The sequence below is a fragment of the Drosophila virilis genome, chromosome 3 (assembly GCF_030788295.1).
Source record: "Drosophila virilis strain 15010-1051.87 chromosome 3, Dvir_AGI_RSII-ME, whole genome shotgun sequence".
Classification (NCBI taxonomy): Eukaryota; Metazoa; Arthropoda; class Insecta; order Diptera; family Drosophilidae; genus Drosophila; species Drosophila virilis.
Genome location: NC_091545.1, coordinates 5,059,861 through 5,080,621, shown reverse-complemented (window position 1 = coordinate 5,080,621; position 20,761 = coordinate 5,059,861). Strand labels below are relative to the sequence as shown.

Genomic DNA, 20,761 nt, shown 5'->3' with positions numbered 1-20,761 from the left:
TGCCAGATTATTTAAAAAGGAAAACTATGCATAAAAAGCCAAACCTCGGGGAAATCGGATGAGATTTGACCGAGATATGGGAGTGGGAAATTCCGACCTATGTACATATGCGAATCAAAGGGGTAAGATTTTGACATGAATTTCGACAAAAATTTACGTAGTCAGCTTTGAATGCCAGATTATTTAAAAAGGAAAACTATGCATAAAAAACCAAACCTCGTGAAAATCGGATGAGATTTGACCGAGTTATGGGGGTGGGAAATTCCGACCTATGTACATGTACGAATTTAAGGGGTAAGATTTTGACATGAATTTCGACTAAAATTTACGTAGTCAACTTTGAATGCCAGATTATTTAAGAAGGAAAACTATGCATAAAAAACCAAACCTCGTGAAAATCGGATGAGATTTGACCGAGTTATAGGGGTGGGAAATTCCGACCTATGTACATGTACGAATTTAAGGGGTAAGATTTTGACATGAATTTCGACTAAAATTTACGTTGTCAGCTTTAAATGCCATATTATTTAAAAAGGAAAACTATGCATAAAAAATCAAACCTCGTGAAAATCGGATGAGATTTGACCGAGTTATGGGGGTGGGAAATTCCGACCTATGTACATGTACGAATTTAAGGGGTAAGATTTTGACATGAATTTCGACTAAAATGTACGTTATCAGCTTTGAATGCCAGATTATTTAAAAAGGAAAACTATGCATAAAAAATCAAACCTCGTGAAAATCGGATGAGATTTGACCCAGTTATGGGGGTGGGAAATGCCGACCTATGTACTTGTACGAATTTAAGGAGTAAGTTTCTGACCTATGTACATATACGAATTTGAGGGGTAAGATTTTGACATGAATTTCGACAAAAATTTACGTAGTCAGCTTTGAATGCCAGATTATTGAAGATGGAAAACTATGCATAAAAAGCCAAACCTCGTGAAAATCGGATGAGATTTGGCTGAGTTATGGGGGTGGGAAATTTCAACCTATGTACATATACGAATTTGAGGGGTAAGATTTTGACATGAATTTCGACCAAAATTTACATATTCAGATTTGAATGCCAGATTATTTAAAAAGGAAAACTGTGCATAAAAAACCAAACCTCGTGAAAATCGGATGAGATTTGACCGAGTTATAGGGGTGGGAAATTCCGACCTATGTACATGTACGAATTTAAGGGGTAAGATTTTGACATGAATTTCGACTAAAATTTACGTAGTCAGCTTTGAATGCCAGATTATTTAAGAAGGAAAACTATGCATAAAAAACCAAACCTCGTGAAAATCGGATGAGATTTGACCGAGTTATAGGGGTGGGAAATTCCGACCTATGTACATGTACGAATTTAAGGGGTAAGATTTTGACATGAATTTCGACTAAAATTTACGTTGTCAGCTTTGAATGCCAGATTATTTAAAAAGGAAAACTATGCATAAAAAATCAAACCTCGTGAAAATCGGATGAGATTTGACCGAGTTATGGGGGTGGGAAATTCCGACCTATGTACATATACGAATCAAAGGGGTAAGATTTTGACTTGAATTTCGACAAAAATTTACATAGTCAGCTTTGAATGCCAGATTATTTAAAAAGGAAAACTATGCATAAAAAGCCAAACCTCGGGGAAATCGGATGAGATTTGACCGAGATATGGGAGTGGGAAATTCCGACCTATGTACATATGCGAATCAAAGGGGTAAGATTTTGACATGAATTTCGACTAAAATTTACGTTGTCAGCTTTGAATGCCAGATTATTTAAAAAGGAAAACTATGCATAAAAAATCAAACCTCGGGGAAATCGGATGAGATTTGACCGAGATATGGGAGTGGGAAATTCCGACCTATGTACATATACGAATCAAAGGGGTAAGATTTTGACATGAATTTCGACTAAAATTTACGTAGTCAGCTTTGAATGCCAGATTATTTAAGAAGGAAAACTTTGCATAAAAAGTCAAACCTCGGGGAAATCGGATGAGATTTGACCGAGATATGGGAGTGGGAAATTTTGTCCTTTGTCTATATACGAATTTGAGGGGTAAGATTTTGACATGAATTTCGACCAAAATTTACATATTCAGATTTGAATGCCAGATTATTTAAAAAGGAAAACTATGCATAAAAGACGAAACCTCGTGAAAATCGGATGAGATTTGACCGAGTTATGGGGGTGGGAAATTTTGTCCTTTGTCTATATAGGGTATATTAGACTTTAGATCTAATAAGTCATTGAAGCTGTCAGATGCCGAAATATTTAACTGTTTAATCGATTCATTTCTGCCTTCAATTATTTGTCATATTCCCATAGATCTCTATAAAGACTTGATCTGTTCCATGCTCTGGCATATATTAACTATGTGATTAGGTAATGGCCACCTTATATAACATGTCACACATGCAAATTGCAGAAGCACTTTAGGCTATAAAATTATTATTATTTCTCAATGAGTCACGGCCTGGACAGCGGGCTGTGCGAAGAGGCCAGTGAATAGGCAACGGATGTGTCGCCCCTCTCCCACTCCCCTTTCCCTTCACCGTTTCCACAAACAGCGCGATTTGCATGCGCGCCAAGCAACTACTGTATGGCCTAAGGCCAGGGGTAAGGGTAAGGCAGGGGGAAGTCGCGCTCTTGACTATTTTGTTGAGTGACTAAGCCAAAGTGTTTGGCGAGCTGTTAAAATGTTGATGCCTAAAAGCCTGGCCAAGAAGTGTCGAGCAGAGCCATAAATACACACACACACACATATATATATATATACATATGCATTATTGTGCATTTATGTGTGTGTGTGCTACATGCATGCACACATAAATATATTCACTTGGCTTGCCTTGGTCAATTCATTTGCCAATTGCACTCTCTGCGTGTAGGTTGGCTGCTTAAAGTTTCGCTTTCGCTTGACCACAACAACAAAAACAACAACAACAATCACGAATCGAGCCACAAGAATATGAACAACCACTGCGAAAAGTGCAAATCGAGAGGCCCCTTTAAATTGGGCCCGCGGACTCGAGCTAAGCCGCAGGCCAAAAACTCCTATCTTCGGTTTTGTATGTATTTTGGGAAGGGGGGGGGGGGGTCTCGAACAATTATAATGGCTGGCAAACGTTATTTACTGCTTTTAGCGTCGATTTGTGTGTCGTGGCACGCCCCCCTAACCCCTGCACCACCAGTACCAGCAGCACCACCGACGGCAGTCGCGAACACCCACTCAACCCGCTGCCCAGACAATTGCCGACAACTTTACGCCCCCCGCCTACCTTTTTGGTGTGGATCACTTCGCGATTGTTTTCAGTTTTTTGTTTTATAAGGCAGTTTTTTATTTAGCCAGTACAGTCAACGATAACGATAAACGATATTTATATAATCGAAGAGTTCAATATATCTTGCTAGATTAATCTCTCTTTATATCTTGCTGTTATTAATCTTCTCCATCTTCCATCTCAGTCTTTCTTACAAATATCTCTTTCTGTTTCATATGTCTCCCTTTATCTCTCATTTTCCTTTTCTAACTGTCCTTGTTTACCCCTCTCTCGTTTCTTCCGCCCCCTCATAATCTCTCTCTCTCTCTTTGTCCTTCTGTCTCCCACCTTCTCTATCTTTCGTTTCTTCTCTATCCATTCTTCTCTCACTCTCTCTCTCGTTCCTTCTCTTTATTAGTGTTTCTCTTTTGAACGCATCCTTAATCTTTATTTTCACTTGTTGGAAAGCCTAACATCCCCAACTTCTTACAGGGTATTCCAACAGTCGACCAAATGCCACTTTGTCGTATGCGTAATTGTAGTTCCTGTTGTAGTGTAGTTGCTGTTGTTGCTATTTTAACTAACTGGCTGCTGTTTCATAGTATCTTAAGTGGCCAAATAAACGCTTGCAGCCAATTTTGGCTAGCTCGATTTGCATACAAATATGGCCCACAAGTGTTTTTGCGACTAATTTCGTATGAAAATTTGATTGCTCCCGATTAGAATCGTGTACATTGTTTTTGTTTTTCTGGTTTATTTTTTTTCGGTTTCTGTTAAGATTTTGGGTGCCAACTCAGACAACTTCGTTGCCCGACACGCCTCTCCTTGCACCCGCCCCCTTTTTGGTCAGCTGAACGTGTGTTTGTTTGTCTCTTATGGAATTAAGTAATACTCGTGATTATTATAATTTTTTGTTTTGTTTGTTTAATTTTGGTGGTCTTGCCTTTTTTATGCGTCCGAGTCGTTGGCCTTCCACTGTAATTATGTAGTTGTCAGTTAGAGTTGGCTTTAATTGCGATTTACAGTTGCTGCAGCTACCATTGTTGTGGGTGTGATGTGAGAGATATGATATGCAGATATATATACTCTATAATAATGCTCAACTCTGCAGCAGCAAAAAAAAGCGGCAGTTCTTTTGTCTGCTGATCAACAGATATCACACATTTTGCTAAAACTAATTTGTGCAGGCATTCAGCATTCGTTTAATGTTGCAATATTGTGACACAGGAGCTTGAACTTTTGCTGGCAGCTTTTATAGGTTGCTAAAAGAATATGCGGCAACATCTAAATGAGAGGAATTCCTTCTTCTGTTCCTGTTGTTTTTCCTAACATTGACACTCTCTCTCTCTCTCTCTTCCTCTCTCTCTCTCTCTCTTTCTCTTTCTCTCACTATCTCCCCTTATTACTACCATTTTACTCTCAAAGGGGCTTATTCAATCATTCATCACAATCTCACTGTCTCTCTCTCCTTTGTCCTCCTTCTTTCCTATCTTTGCCTTACTTTCCCTATATCTATTTATATCTCTACTTTATCTTAACTCTCCTTTCTCTCTTAAATTCTATTTCTTCCTTAAATAATTCCCTTTTTCTTTCGCTCATATGCGCCTTGCCTTACATTCCCCCACCCCCAATCTCTCTGCCTCACTCGCAAACACCGCCTTTCTATGCGATTTTCATGAGTTTAACTAGGTGATACAGTTTTTGATGTTTTCCTTGTAAAATGCTAACGAAAAATTGTGTTTAAATTTAGGTATAAATTTAAAATTGCTTTCTGCTCACTGATCTCTCACTTCCTCGAAAAACGAAGCAGCTGCAACTGGTCTTCAATGCAAGCATTAGCTCAACATTGCGCATAATGCGAAACGATTAGCATTATTATCATAATTAATAATATGTATTTATATATATATATATGTATATCGCATAATTGATGCCTTTTGATTTGCTTCCAACTAATTCGCGTTAAACGCTTTTATTTTGTTTTGTTTTATTAATTACAGTGAAACAAACAATTAAATTGTGATTTTTACTTTTTATCAAAATAACGAAATAAAAAACGTATTTTGCATAAAAAGCAAACGAACGGAAAACGAATTAAAAAAGGAAAAAAGCCCGCCAGGAACTGGAACTGCGCGCGGCCCCAAAAAGGTCAGAGGCAGCACAGCGGAACGTTGGCATGAAACGAAACGAACGCCCGGCAATGGCGGCAGACATGCAAATTTATGCATTTTAAGTGCGGCAGCAACAACAACAACGAACAACAACAAACAACAACAAGAGCCACAACGAAACACGACTAAAAGCAGATTTAAAGCAAATTAATTAAATTAACATACACATGGAAATCGGAACCAAAAACAATTAGCGCCACACTATGGAAGCTGGAAATGAAAGAGCGGCTCTTGATGAAGCGCAGCCACATCAAGCAGCAGCAGAGGCGGTGGGCGTGGCAATGGCAACAGAGACGTCATTTAGCAACCAAGAGACTGATAAAGCGGCCATCACGATGAAGTGCGTCAACGGAAACGCTGACATAACTAAAACAACAACAACAACAACAACAACAACAACGAACACACTCAGATTGGAGGATGTGGTTGCATTTGTCATGCCAGCCACAACAGAAGCGGCAACAAGTGCAACACGCAGCACCACCCAATCGAGCCATGCCACAAAATCGGCTGGCAGCAGTCGCAGCAGTTCGCTGCGTAAACAACGACGGGCCGCCGGCCTCAACAACATGTTGTTGTTGGACGTTGCGGGCGGCGGGGGTGGTGCGTTGGGCGGTGGCGGCAGCGGCAGCGATATGAAAATATCGCAATCGATGACCTCGCTGCCGGCGGACGAGCTGCAGCAGGAGCGACGCGATACCATCCAGGCCAAGCTGCATCTGGAGCGACCCTACAACAGCCTCAAGGTAAGGTGGTGCCAGTTTCTGCTGGTGCAGCTGGTGGTTTAGCTTCCAGCTGAAGGTGGCGCAGTTACATTTTTGCAGTCAACATTTTGAGCCGTGGGTAGCGCATAAATTTGCAATTGAGAGTTAACATAAATATGTCTCTGCGTTCCGCACGCTAACAACTTGATCTGGCTCGAGGCGGGGCAGAGTGGTGCAGGTGGGTTGGGAGGGGGGAGCAGGGGCGCAGAGCCGGGTGGCATTGCTCTATTCATGTCGCCATGTCGCCGTTGCTCCTAAATGACAAGCTGCCGTTAGAATATGAATTCCTGATCTGGTTCTTGGTTCTGCGTCAACGGAAATTGCTTTAATAAATTATTAATCAAATTTAATTTCGTTATTGGCATGACAGAGAGAGAGACAGGGAGAGAGAGAGAGGGAGAGGGAGCATTATAACGGTTTACAATTTTGCAGCATGTGTTTCGCATGCCACAACGTTCCACTTAATTAGTCAGCGCTTAAAAGAGAGCATAAATTTAAACGTGCGATTCGACATGTGATATTGAATGCATACGTGATAAATTAATAAAAACAAATAACGTTTATGCTAGCTTTAAACAATTTTGGGAAATAAACAGATATAAACGTATATAAATTGAATTCGCCAGTAATGAAAAAGATTTTGTGGTTAAATTTATATACCAAAATCTACATTTAAAAGCAGGTTGTAAATTAAATCAACTTTAGTTTGAATACAGTTTCAATTATATTTTCCTTTGTTGTTCTCTTAATTAAGAAAAGAGAAGAACTATAATAGACCTATAAGGCAGTGTAAAAAATCTGAAATATTTATGCAATTTTTACAATTTTATCTTCATGTTAAAGTTGGCTGTAAAACAGCTCAGTTCAAAGGACCTTGAAGTTAGAATCTAGTTCATTTCACTTTTTTATTATTTAATCAAAGCAACTTTTATATAGCAAAATGGCGACTTAAAGAGAGCTTACTGTTTATTGCAATTTATTAGCAGCTGGCTTAAAATCTATCTTCATGTTAAAGTTAGTTGTAAAGCAAATCAACTTAAGACAGCCATGAGTTTAGTGTAAATGCAATTTAAATTGTATTTCATACTTTTGTATAGGAAATAACTGTGTATTACAAGCTGGTTGCAAATTTATCTTCATGTTAAATACTCCAACTGGATTGAGCGTAGTCTCACGATCCATTTCCGCTTGTTCCTCAAATGAATCGAACATTTCTCGTTATGCAACTGTTGATTTATCGATTGATTTCACATTCTTAACCGTTTCGTAGCTGTCGCTAGCGCAAACGAGCGCTAATTGTGCGAGTGCATGTTAAATTTTTACAAGCTGACTGTGCGCGGTTTATTCGCAGGAAGTTCAAGTCATTCGTGGCACCCACCTGGGGCCAGCTGCTGGTTATTCAATTTAATTAATTGTGGAGCGCTTGTCATTCAATTAAATTACGATTTCAATTTCAATGTAATTTTTTTTAAGCATTACGCGAAGCTGTGTCAATGCGGAATTTTCTTCTATTGTGGCTAGACGTTTATAACTCTCGTTTTGCACAAATAAAAATGTATTAATTAATTACGCGCACAATTTGCAGCATTGTCAACCGGTTCGCGGGCGGTGGGATGGGGAGGGGGGGGGGGGAGCGCCAAAAATGGTTAAGCATATTATCGCTACCTTATTTGGCGACGCTTAAATTACTTATTTATTAACAGCCAGGTTCACCTCTTTCTCCTCTGCTTTTTTCAGAAAAACTCACTGAGCGGCGGCAACAAGTGCTCCAGCAACAACAACAACAACAATAGCAACAACAACAGCGGCAGCAACAACAAAATGCACCGTTACTCTTGGGGCAGCGGGCACAGCCACAGCAGCTCGACCAGCCTGCACAGCAGCGCCACACTTGGTCTGGGCTCGTCGGGCAAAGACGACCTCTGGGCGGCTATTCAAACAAACTATAATTATATTATGGACACAAACCTGTTGGATACGTGCAAAGAGGCGCGGTTTGAGATTGAGGAGGCGCAGCCCACATCACGCGAGTCCAAATTTATGGGAAGCCAACTGCATGTAAGTACAATGGAAAGCGCCAGCTAGTGTCGAGTAGCTGCAACTTGCAACAACAATATTTAAATGCATACTTTTAGGCGTATATAGCTTGAGCTAGCCAATTTGCGCACCATTTCGTGCTAAAATGTTTAATTAGGCTAAATTTCTACTAAACCATTTTTTATTTAATATCATCTACTAGATTCTGGATGAAACGCAGCGACCCGAGGGTCTGTGCGAGGATCCTAAGGAATTGCGTCGCTGGCTACGCGACATGGAAAACAAATTGGAAAATGCGCCAACTATTTCGGAATTAACATTATATTGCAATTCGGAGTTGCAGCGCCATCTAGCAGTACACTCGGTAAGTTTAGCTTTCTGTTTTAAATAAAATCTAAAGCATACTGTGGGGCGTCAAAAGTTGCTGCAACATGCGTAAGGCAACAGCAACATGAGGCTAAAGAATAATGTTGATAGAAATATATAATAAAATAAATTTGGGTCGATATTTAAGCAAAGTTAATTAAAATGAAAATTAAACAATTAACTAAGCTCAATATCTCATATTGAGTTGATTGTGGGCCTAGTCTCAAATGTTGCTAAAAAAAAAAAAAAAGAATGCATAAAGCTGCAACATGATTTTTGATTTTGATCAATTTTAAAGTGAGATTTTTGTTAAAAGTGGAATCAAAATAATGCGTGAATTGGTCAAGCTTAACACAAAATATTTTTCCACAATTTAACAACATTTTATACAAATTTCCTATGCTCATCTTTTAAATAATGCGTCATTTGTTGCTCGAAAATGCGCTGGGATTACGCAATTTTTGATCTTCAGTTTATTTTCTCTTGCTGCCAGACACAATTATGCCAAGCAATAAACACTTTGTTGAACACTCTTCATTTGAAAACTATAAATTAAACTTTCAAAGAAACGCAAAGGAAAACCTTCAAAGATACATAACGTTGATAACAAGCCATAAGCCAGACAACAAAACAAAAAAAACCCTGAAGTAGAAAAAGCTGAGATACTAATCATAGGTAAAAGTGTAACGAACTGAACAGAAAAATTACACTACACGCATTTCATGTGGCTTTTCATTCGCAATGACTCGCGACTTTACCCATTTCTCATATATACATATATATGTATATGTATATGTATATGTATAATATTATAATATATTTTCGTCTTCCGTCAGTGCGTGCCACATGGGGCACAAAGAAACCAACTCAACAACCTGCAGCCACTTGCCAAAGTTGCCGCCTATTCAAAAAGATAGACAAGTATCTGAGAGCTTGTTGCACAAGCTAGGGAAATACAAAATACTCTCGTCTGGCAAGAAGTTGGTAGGTGGTACGGAGGGGGGCGGGGAGACGGAGGTTAGACACTGCTCAGCTCAATCAACTCCCCCTTTTCCCAAAAGCTCAAACCTTCGACAATGTTGCCTTGTTTTTCCGATTTTTTTGTTTTTCATTTGAGTTATGAAAAATTTTACGTATTAAAACTGCAAATTAACTGTAAAAAATTTATAAAGTATTAAATACAAAAAAAAATAAATATATATATATATATCAAAGAATGGGTGCCCAATGCTGCAAATGTTGCTGCTGTTGTTATCAAGGCGTACCGCAGCCTCCGCGGAAAAAGAAATGCGAAGTTAAAATCCAGCCCGCAAAAGGGGACTATTGCCGTAGACCCGATGCCCCACCTCAGCCCAGCACCCTGGAACGGCCCAATGTCCGTTGCCAGTGCCTGCCCAAGAACTAAAACAAACAATTGGAATGTTATGTGCGGCGAATTTCGATCTGTCTGCACAATATGTGAGTAAAATCTGTGTATAAATGGGATTGCAAATGAGCAAAAGCCTGCGAAAAACTATGCGAGTTAGGGAGTTGCGTGGGCGGGGGGAGAGGGTTGCACAAATCTAAGACGGAAGAGCCAGGTTTAGCCTGTGGGGCCACATTTGGGCTGATTGAACATGACCATGACAGCGTCAGGCAGCTGCCTGGATAATGTGATGGGTGTGTGCGAGTGTGTGTGTGTGTGTGTGTGTAGGTGTTATATAAGCCACTTTTCCAGCTGGTGAAAACAGAATCAAGTCGAGCATTGCCTTGGGTTAAATTTTTATCATTGTTGCGCCAGCATAACATGAAAAGCGAGAGTTTTTCTTTGAGACAGCGTTCAAAAGGCAGCTGTAAAGTTGCTGAGGGGGTGTATGGTGGAGTTGTGGAGGGGGAGGGGGAGAGGGTCTCTCGACGGCAGCCAAAATGTCAATTGCCCGAAAATGGTTAAACATATTTTCAATAAGTTGTTAGGCGTTTGTCTCTGTCGTTTGTTTGGCAGGCGGCACGCAGCAGCATCAGCAGCCCCCGCCCCAGATCACGCCCCCTACCCACCCAGTCGCTTCCCTGTACCCCCGCTCCGCCCCCTCTCGCAGCTGCAGTCGAGCAGTTGTCACTGTGGAGGATGCATTCATTTTGGCTACCACTTAACTGCAGCCAGTGGCAAATGGAAAGGCACAACGCAACTAAGTGTGCTCTCATTGAAGTGTGCCCGACTAGGCAATACCCTGTTCACAGCGGGGCCTAAAGGCCATGACCAGTTTTTTAGGCGTGAGGCGTCCAAAAAGCTTTCTGGTTATGTGTATGCATACGTAAGAGAGTCTACACTCCAAATTTGTCTGTCTCTAGCTCATATAAGCTACGAGCTATGCTCAAAAATCGGACGCTAAAAATCGATATTTATCGTTGTTCCCAGCTACGTTCAGGCGTTATACAAAATGTGCAATATTCCGAATGTTTGTACACTGCAAGAAAATCTATACACCTAATGTGGTGCTTCTAGCTCGAATAATCCCCGAGATATGTCAAAAAAAACGAAAAAACGAGTTGATAATCGATATTTATCGATTTAAAACTTAAGGTCTGAAAATGTAAATCAAAGTTAATTTTATGAGATACTTGCTTCTGCCTGTTACATGCATACGCAAAAAACCCAGTATAGCCCTTCTTCCCCTGTGTACAGGGTATCAAAATTTATCAGCCAGCGGCCGACTGTATATATATGTATATACATTTGAATTCATGGCTCGCTTGAAGGATGAGTAGCTCCGTCATCAGCTGAATGCTGGCCAGCTGCGGCTGCTGCTGCGGCTGCGGTTGCTCCCATAACAAGCTGCAACGCACTCGACGAGAGTGGGAATGGGCGTCGCCCCTTGGGTAAAACTAACTGCGAAAACTGCGAACTTTCCAAATATTAATTGAAATCTTTGCCACGGTTCGTTCTTTTTGCAACAGCAGCGAAGCGTAGACAATCATGTTGCATGTGGCATGTCGCAGCTTAACAAGGATGTCTCTGTTTCGGCCGAGGCTCCAAAAATGGCGATAGGTGCTGCGAGTTGCCGCACTGCCAGATACCCTATACGCGATTCGGGCAAAAATCTCATACAAACATGCAGCATGTTTAATCCTTTTAAGGCTTAAGATAATTGCTCTTAAAATTAGTTGAAAATGTTTGACTGATCGTAAGATACCCTGCAACAATTATAGTTTAAGGTTTGCCTTGCGTTTACCTAGCTTCAATGTTTCTACCGAAACAGTACAAAGAGTTAAAAAAGATTCTGAAATTCCTCCTGGTAGAAAGTAGGTAAGATCACGACTATGATATACCCTATGCTATGTAATATACGCTCTCTTCTGCTATAGTTTCGTATGGCTCGCGAAATCTTGCTAGACTTAGAGATATCCTATGAGATAGTGATTTTTCAGATTTATCCCAGCTAGCTGGTACACCCTTTAGTTCACCGCCGTTTACAGGGTATAACGAAGAAAAACAATCGGGTTTCGCTCGAGCCACAAACAAAAAGTGAAGGTGGCGCAATTTGGTTGCCGGGATTAGCCAAGCGCTGGCCATAACCAAAAAGCTGTAACCTAATGACAATGACAATTGATTATGCGGGTTGTGTATTGTGGATCGCGAATCGCGTTGCCGGATTCCAGTTTATTTATATATTTTGGTCGCCCAGGAAATGGTCGAGTTTGTCGCTAGTTTGGCTTTATGGCGGCCATAATTTAAAGTCGCCGCCAATTCGATTTGGATCTGTTTGCCAGTTGTTTGTCCAATTCTACCCACTGACCATTGTTGTTGTTGTTGTTGTCGAAGTCCTCCGCAATCTCTGCTCGATTTGCATAACAATTGCTGGACTGAACCTTTCGCCCAATAAGTTACAGTGGCTGCCCAGTTGCCAGGTGCCCGCGGTTAGCATATGCTCCAGCTGGACCAATAAAACATTACCGAATTAGCTGTAAAATCTCCGTTTGCCCAGATTTGATGCACTTTCCAGCGATTTGGCCCAGCAAATGAACCTTAAAATAAACTTTCCATTTAAAGCTGTTCATAATTTACAATTTGAAGCTCTGCCATTGTTGTTGTTGCAGTTCACAATATTAGTCGAATAATTGTTGGAATCAAATTGTTTGGCTTGATTGGGCATTACGGAAGCGGGAAAGGGCATTTAACTAATCATGCACAATTTAAACTAGCATATTAAAATTATTATATTTTTTTTTAGTCCATAGTTTAACTTTCTATTGTGAACATTTTATTAGATGGCAACCCTTACGCTGGGGCAACGCAATTCGTCAATGGTCGTTCCGTTCGACAATAGCTTTTGTTATGCCTGTCTTAAAGTTGTCTCAATATGCCTCAAATTCCAGTGCTTTTGTGCTTTCGACATAGCAAATCGTATATTTATTATCAAAATAGATTTGTATGGCAATTATGTGGCTACTTCTTATGCATTAGTTAATGTTCATTAGCGGGCAACCCTAAAATTACATTTAACTTCGTCAGAAGCTTGACAACCCTGAATGTTATTTCATTATGTAACATACTGGCTTGATGCTATCTGGCAACTCTAGACTTACTTTGTGTTATCGATATAAGATGTCATTCAATTCAAATAAAGCTGAATGGCAACACTGCCAATAACATTGCTTAAGTACTTTTACTTAACTGCCAGCTGGCAACTCTAAATCTAGCGTTTGCAGCTGAGAGTTCAGTTAATTTATCAATTTATTACGTAAAGGTGTCATAAGTTAGTTATCTATAGTTTCTATTGGTATTTTATTGTTTTCTTTGCACATCTGGCAACCCTGCAACTTGTAAACTTCCTAATAAATACTACACTAGTTTCACTTAGCTTTCATCTGTCATCCACTTTGACAATCAATCTCCAAATTTATGAAAACAATTCAATTTGCGTTTGCAGCCATAAGAAAAACAAATCGAACGTCCTCTTGACAACCCAATCGAATATTTGTTTGGAATATCACAAGACGAAAAAACCTTTCTCCTGCTGACTGACTCGATAAACTTGACATTGTTTGGCAAAGCACACACGCCCACAATTCGTAAGAGAATCTCAACAGGAGAGCGGCACCGGATGATAGATAAACCAATTGCTGGGTGGAGTAGATGATATTGTTGGAGGGGCTTACAATTTCGATAGAGTTTCACTTTTCGCCATTGTTAATCGCCTAGTTGTTATTACAATTTTTTCATGATTTAAATTAACAATTAAGCTCGATAATTAACAAAATGAAAACATGGTAAGATAAAAAAAAAAAAAAAACAAAAACAACATGGCAACACCCCTCTAAAAAAACATCAGAGAAAAATAACAACAATTTATCAAAGTTACCGACAATTTTCATGAGCCATATATCAAATATTATGTGGCCATAACAATACAAACTTCAGACAAATCCAATAACAAATGCGATGACGACAACGAGGCTGAAAATGAAGTCATTACCACAGACAACAAAAGCCAAAGACCCAAAGTTGAATCTAACCCCGACCAAACCCCAAAAAACCCGCGAGTTGATGCTTGGAAACTAAACTCGAACTGTTGCCCCAAAGCACGTCATGTGCGCAGAGCACAGATCGAATATGATTTCGTCATAGCACATTTTTTCAACTTGAAGTCAAAGTCAAGTAAAATTTATGACTACCATAATTACATTTTCCCCCAACTTCCCAAGTTGCCAGGCAAAAAAAAACAAAAGCAACCGCAATCGAAATAATTCAACTAAATTTGAAACTTTAATCGAGAAATGCATTTTGAGGAAGTCAAAAGCTGGCAACAAATAAAATCGAAACTGAAATCGATGCCAATAAAATGCATGAAAATTAAGAAAAGTTAACTATAAATCTTTGACAATAAAAATGCAATGGCCAAAAGTTGAAAATGAGCCCAAAATCAAAAAAAAAGTTAACTCCTGAACATTAAACTCACTTTCGAGCACAATTTATTTCGATATCGTTTCGTTTTCAATATAAATACCCTGTGCCTATTAGCAATGTCTATAGAGGGTATTGTGAAGTTGTGCCTTAGGTTTGTAATGGATGGAAAGTGAGATCTTTGATCGATGACATTTTTCACATTGGCCCTAAAATCAATAAATGTCGCTTGATATCATATATAGAGACTCTAAGAACTAGAAATACCCCAATTTATAATCGTTTTTCTATAACCTTGTGTTAGCTTAAGCTTAATACATATTATCGATTATTGACCTTGGCTCTCTGATATCGATTAATTTCGAAAAATCGATAAGCATAGCTTAACATCTTATGGAGGCACTATACGAACTAGAACTGCGCAAATCAATGCTAAAAATTGATTTGTGGGCTTTAGCTTTAGAGTATTTCGGCTACTTAAAAATAAAAATGCCAACTTAGTTAATAATCGATTAGGCTCAGATATCGATAAATGTCAACTATCAGAGATATTAATCGAATAATCGAAATGTAAGTTTTCGCCTATTTTATGCATTACAGCTTAGTTAAGACTAGAAAACTTTTCGCATGTGCCACAAATCGTTAAATATCAATTTCAACTTGCGTGTTTTTACAATATCGATAATTATCGATTTCCAGGCCTGATTTGTTATATTTACATTTGATAGTCAAATTTTGGCAGCGTACCTGTCAGTCGAGCTCACCCAACTAGAGCAGTTTTGTTCGTTTTCGATTTTTTTCATAAATTGAACATTTTTCCACTATCCCCGCAAAGAGTGAAAAATTCATGTACGTTTCGAGCGAATCATTCAGGTTCATCATTAGCACAGAGCGAGCCGAGCATCGAGGAAAAGGGAAAGGCGGATGATTGTGGCAACAGCAGCAACAGGCACGTCTGGAGTCGTCTAAACACTGCGAGTGTCGCCATTTAATTGGCTCAAATTCAAGACGCGACTCGGATGAGTGCCAATTGCCTAGCCCAGCGTGGAGTTGTGGAGTTACGCGGCGGGGTGCGGGGGTAAGGGTAAGGCAGTTAGTGCCTTGAGCTTGCGTTTTAGTATTTTGTTACTTTTTTTTTTTCGCTGATTAATGAAGACAATATTTTGTTGTTTTTTTCGCCACCTTGTTAACGACTTTATGTTGCGCTTTTTTTTGCAAATGACTGCGGAGAAAATTAAATTTATGAAATAGCCCATAAAATGATAGAAAAAAAAAACGAAAAAACGAAAAAAACATTCAAGAAATGACGAGCTGCAATGGTGGGAGATGATGATGAGGCAGCCGCCGCTGCTGCTGCTGCTGCTGCTGCTGATGAGCTCGAAAGGGTTATAAATGTGACTAAATTTGATATACGGCAAGGCACTTAAAAGCCGTTAAAGTAAGACCCCAACTTACAGCTACAAATAACGCGTAGTAGAAAGTCGGTTGGGAAAACTCTTGAATGACCCAAAAAATGATTAATTTTAATGAGCGGTATTTGTAGAACGCTGAAGCGGTTCTCTGGCCTTACGGTATGTTTCTGCTTTTTATTTAACACTAATGTGGGGCTTTACCAAAAATTGTTCAATTACTTGTTTAGCTGGTAGCTTGCCAGCTTTGCTAACTAGGAAAATTATATTATTCAATTACTTCTGGTGTTTATTGTGCGATGATTATGCAATAGTATACAACTATAATGAGGGATTTTGAGGGAGGGGAAAATAGGTGCTATTAGAAAAGTGAATTATTCAGTATGTGAAAACTTACATAGTACACACTCCAGCTCTTATAATCATTATGATGTGCTTGTAAATTAGCTATTTTCTATCGATATTTATCGATTTTGTGGCAAAGTCTGAAATTGTCAACGAAAAGCAAAAATGTTGCGTATGTAAAGCAAGTTCGCTTTCTTGTAGATTACACGAAGGCTAATTGATAAATGTGATCAAGAATTCATACGTTTCAATATTGAGGTGAGTTTTTCATCTATTTGCAACACATTTGCACAAATCTTACCCAATGTGTTCTCTTCTGTGTGTTCCGTTTCTGTGGTTGCTTTATGATAACGTTAAAATCTATAAATCTATATTAGATTACAAGGCTAGCTTGACTCTACACTAGATCAAGAATATATATACTTTCTGGTAATACACTGACCTTTATGGCAACTCTATTGCTACAGGGTATAACATATCAGCTGCACATTTGGCTATAATTTCATATGCAATCCAATTCGATCAAGAATATACATAGATACCTTATAGTGCGGAGCTACTCTATGGCTACAGGGTATTTTAGTTTAATAAGGCTACTTTGACTTGACTGTTGATAAGGAATAAAGATTTATATTATGGCAAGACATTTTCTTTTTTTTACTCTTTAAGGCTACAGGGTATATTATTAGCTAGTTTAGTTTAGACTAGTTAGATTTGTCAAGGTTTAGAGGGTATATCACAAGCTAAGATTCGTGAAGAAAGTATCTGCTTTGTTGTGGCACACAAATTTTTGGCTTCAATCTTTTCTAGCAACTGTTTGTGTATATTTGCATTGCATTCAAGCGTAAATTGATAAAAACCAAATGGAATCGCTCGCGCTCCAGGCACAAGCAGTGCAGCACTCTACCAGACACACTCTACCCCCTTCTATTGACTCGCCGCGATTGCTCAAAAGATGCAACACTTTTGATGCCAGTCCGTGGCAGCAACTGCAAATGTGGCTGCGGCTGCGGCTGCGACTCTGACTGCCTGGCACTGGCCAAGTAAAACCATTTGGCGAACTGTTGAGAATTGCGCACGCATCGAATGCTTAGCCCCAGCCGAGATTGCAAATTGATTAATGCCGTCTCTTGCCACTTGCCACTTGCCACTTGCGAAACGGGAGTTGACCAAATCCAATGCGAATCCGCAATGGATCACGCGCCACTTCCTGCTCGCCGTTGACCCACATTTGCAACAAACTATAGATCGATTCGCAGCGTCCCCCTCGCCCTCGCCCTGTTCTGCTGTCGCCTTTCATGCTGTGTGTTTGTTTTTTTTTTTTTTTTTTTTTTTAAAAAGGAAGCAAATTTATGGGTTTTGCTTGATCCCAGAATTGTTAACAACAATTTAAACGATGTTTGCCTTAAGCTCAAGGAATGGCCTTCTACCGTGTTAATACTCTAGCAGAGGGTATTCTGCGGTAGAGCTAACAATAGAGACAGCTTTAATCTCTTGAATTATGTTTATTTTTGGTCAGTATTGAGATTGCCGATTGTTACCATTTTGATGCTGTCATATGTAGAATAGAAAAGAACGAAATTCTATATCATATCATGTTTCTAAGTAAAAAGATTTTGTCGAAAATTGAGTTCTTAAATGAAGAAAGTTTTGTTTTCATGTTTGTTAAATTCTGTGTCTTAAATTTTATCCGGATCGCTATGGTTTTGATAGTATAATAGTTTTCGCAGAAGCACAGAAGTTTTGAAAAAAAAATGATATCAAATAAATAATTAAATAATACTTCAGGCTGCAAAGCGGCTCTGAACTGAACAAGTTTGAATTCTGAACTCCACTTGTTTTTATCAAACATGAATCGAAGTATCAGATATATAAAAGAAAACTTAGCCTATTTTGCCGTGCAAAAAAGACTGTCGACTGTAAAAGCGAACCTTCGACTGATGTTGGGTTTGCAGCCTTGAATTTAGCATAAATTAATTAAATAAAAAAAAATACAATATAATAAACATATTTTGCTAAGATCATAAAATATTTGCTCTGCATCGGCAAGGGTATCTAAGCGTCGGTTCATAACTTTCTTTGTTTGTCTTGGCTAAGTGTATTTTATTGTCTGACGTTGCCAATTGTTGCTGTTGTTGTTTGTTGCTGTTGTTGCTGTTGCTTGTTGTCTTGTTAACGCTTTTTATTGCCTCTTCCAGTTGGCGTTTGGTTTTTCGGCTAGCCGCTTTATAAGTCTATTTGTCGTGGTCGCTCTATGCAGATGTATCTGCCAGATACATTCATTAGCCTGCTTTGCAGTTACACTTACCTTGCCCGTTGCCTCCGTCCGCTGATTTATGCCCATTTGGCCAACATAATCTTTGCCCGATGCAACGTTTTTTTTTTTTTTTTATTTTTTATTCAAACAATTTCCTATGCTGTCGCCCCGCTCTCTGTTGTTTGCCCCCTCCCCCCCTCCGCACTTGCTTAAATTGTTTTTGGGTTAATTAAAATAACTAGGCAAATGAGCAGTTAGCTAGACTAGCATTGAGAGGCGTTGGTGAGGTGGAGTGGGGGGGTTGCAGCGGGGCTAGTGGGTCAGCTGCAGCACGACGTGTGAACACGGCGAGTCAAATTAAAACTACAAGCAATCGCGATCTGCAACAACAACTACTTGAGGAGGCTCCCATCTCGTTATGACTATGAATATGCAATGGGGACTATGATGATGACGATGAGATCTAACTCTCGGGTTGGGCAATTGGCCGCCTGCCTGCCTGTCTGTCTGCCCAAGTTATTTTCCTGGCCCGATCGGGCGCATCCAGCATTATGTGGCGTTTCTTGTTGGCGGGGCGCGCCTTGTGCAATTAGTTGGCCCTGTGCAGCTGGCGTTTCAGCAATTTTGGCACGTTATCAAAGCGCGAAAAACTAGTTTTTCCACACCCAATGCCAAAGCTCATTTCGCTGGGCGCGTTCTTTATCTGCTTCTAGTAGCTGCACAGCAAAAAAAAAAAAAAAATCTTGTCAAAACTCTAAAAGGTTAAAATAGTCCAAATATAAGCCACATTTTTTTACTTAGGCAAATTATACTTTTAAAAAAATTGCTTGATTCAAACAAAAAGTGCTTTAAACAAGTTTTTGCGTTGTGCTCGAAATTGAATATTGTATTTAAATGAAGTGTTTGGAAAACTTAATGCAATTCAGCTTGTGTGCATTTTCGCAATTGAATGTGAAGCGATTTCTGTGTACTCAAAATCAGCTTGATTTAAGTTTAACTAAAGCTTAAAGATCTTATAATAATTATTAATTACAGCCTTCTTTTGCACTTCCGTCAATGCAAACTGCTTTTGTTTTAAATGAATATAATATTGATTGAAAGTTAGTAATTTTTAAACTTAAATCAAGTGCAAACTGGCTTAAAATTAGCTCATTTGATAATATTTTTTTTATTCGATTGCGACTAAGTTCTTAAGTTTTAAAAAAAGAAGTCCATTTCGACGCTTCCAATTCTCGACTTTCACTCCTACCTTTAGCTTTAGTTAAAATAATATTATTTGCACTTAAATTAATTCAAATGATGCTTAAAGCGAGGCATGTAAATGGGAGTAATTAATTATCAAATCAAATATTTAAAGCTGGGCTTAACGCAATTTAAATATATTGCTTGGAAGCAATATATCTAACGATTTTTTTTTTCAGTGCATTTGTGATGTTTTCTCTATTAAAGTTTGGCCCCTGAGCTGCTGCTCTGCTTTGCGCTTTGTCTCTGGCTTCGTGATTGTTTTTACAAACATCGTGTGGCAGTTGGTTCTATTCTAAAACTAAACTGGTTGTCAACTCTGGGCAACATCATCAAATAAGGGAAAACTTGTCCGGCTCTGGCGTGTCGTTTCCTTTGCTCTCGCTTCTTGGAAAAAAGAGAAAGAAAAACAAAAAGAATCTCTTGCATTTCCTTGGGAAATATTTGTGGCATTTGTCTTTGATTTGATTCGCAATTCCAACTGGCAACTGGCAACTGCGATTCTTCCTGCTCCGGTTAACGTTCAGTGGCACTTTTTCCATGTTTCCATTTTATTAGCTGTTTTGTGATCTACTTTGCTTGGAGTCTCTCCCCCTACCTCGCTCTTTCTCTTTCTCAGTTTTTGGCCAGAGCCACAATACACAACACAACCAGGAGGAGGCCAGCTGGCGGTTGTGGTGTTGGTGGTGCCACAAATCGTTGCAGGAAATCCGATTTGTGGTAAAAGTTGTTGCACTAAGCAAAACTTCCCAACAAGGCGACAAAACTAGCTAAGCGCATTTTGTGCGGCTTCTTGGTGTGAAATCTAAGCAAGTTATGTTTTGTGGGTGGTTGGATGTTTGCCAGCGTTGCGGCCCAATGTTAATCGACAGCTTACGTAATAGGGGTCACTGCCTTCGTTTATCCGCAAATAGAAAGGCTAAAAGTGGGGGGGAAAAATTAGACTACCTACCGAGCAGATTTCTTAAATGAGAGCTATTTAAATGGTAAAAGCTTTTCAAAAGACCTTTAGTGTAAATCAATCTTCTATAT

At 39.3% G+C, this 20,761-nt stretch overlaps 1 protein-coding gene across 5 annotated transcripts in view; it reads left to right on the top strand.

Moving 5' to 3' along the window:
* Window positions 1-20,761, top strand: part of klar (klarsicht) — a 171,637-nt gene that overhangs the window by 50,962 nt on the left and 99,914 nt on the right. For all 5 annotated transcript variants that reach the window (XM_032434628.2, XM_070207952.1, XM_070207951.1 and 2 more), the window contains 3 exons: window positions 5,258-6,174; window positions 7,930-8,250; window positions 8,432-8,593. In XM_032434628.2, coding sequence (XP_032290519.1) covers window positions 5,632-6,174; window positions 7,930-8,250; window positions 8,432-8,593 — 1,026 coding nt within the window. In that variant the 5' untranslated portion in view covers window positions 5,258-5,631. The remainder of the gene's footprint in view (window positions 1-5,257; window positions 6,175-7,929; window positions 8,251-8,431; window positions 8,594-20,761) is intronic.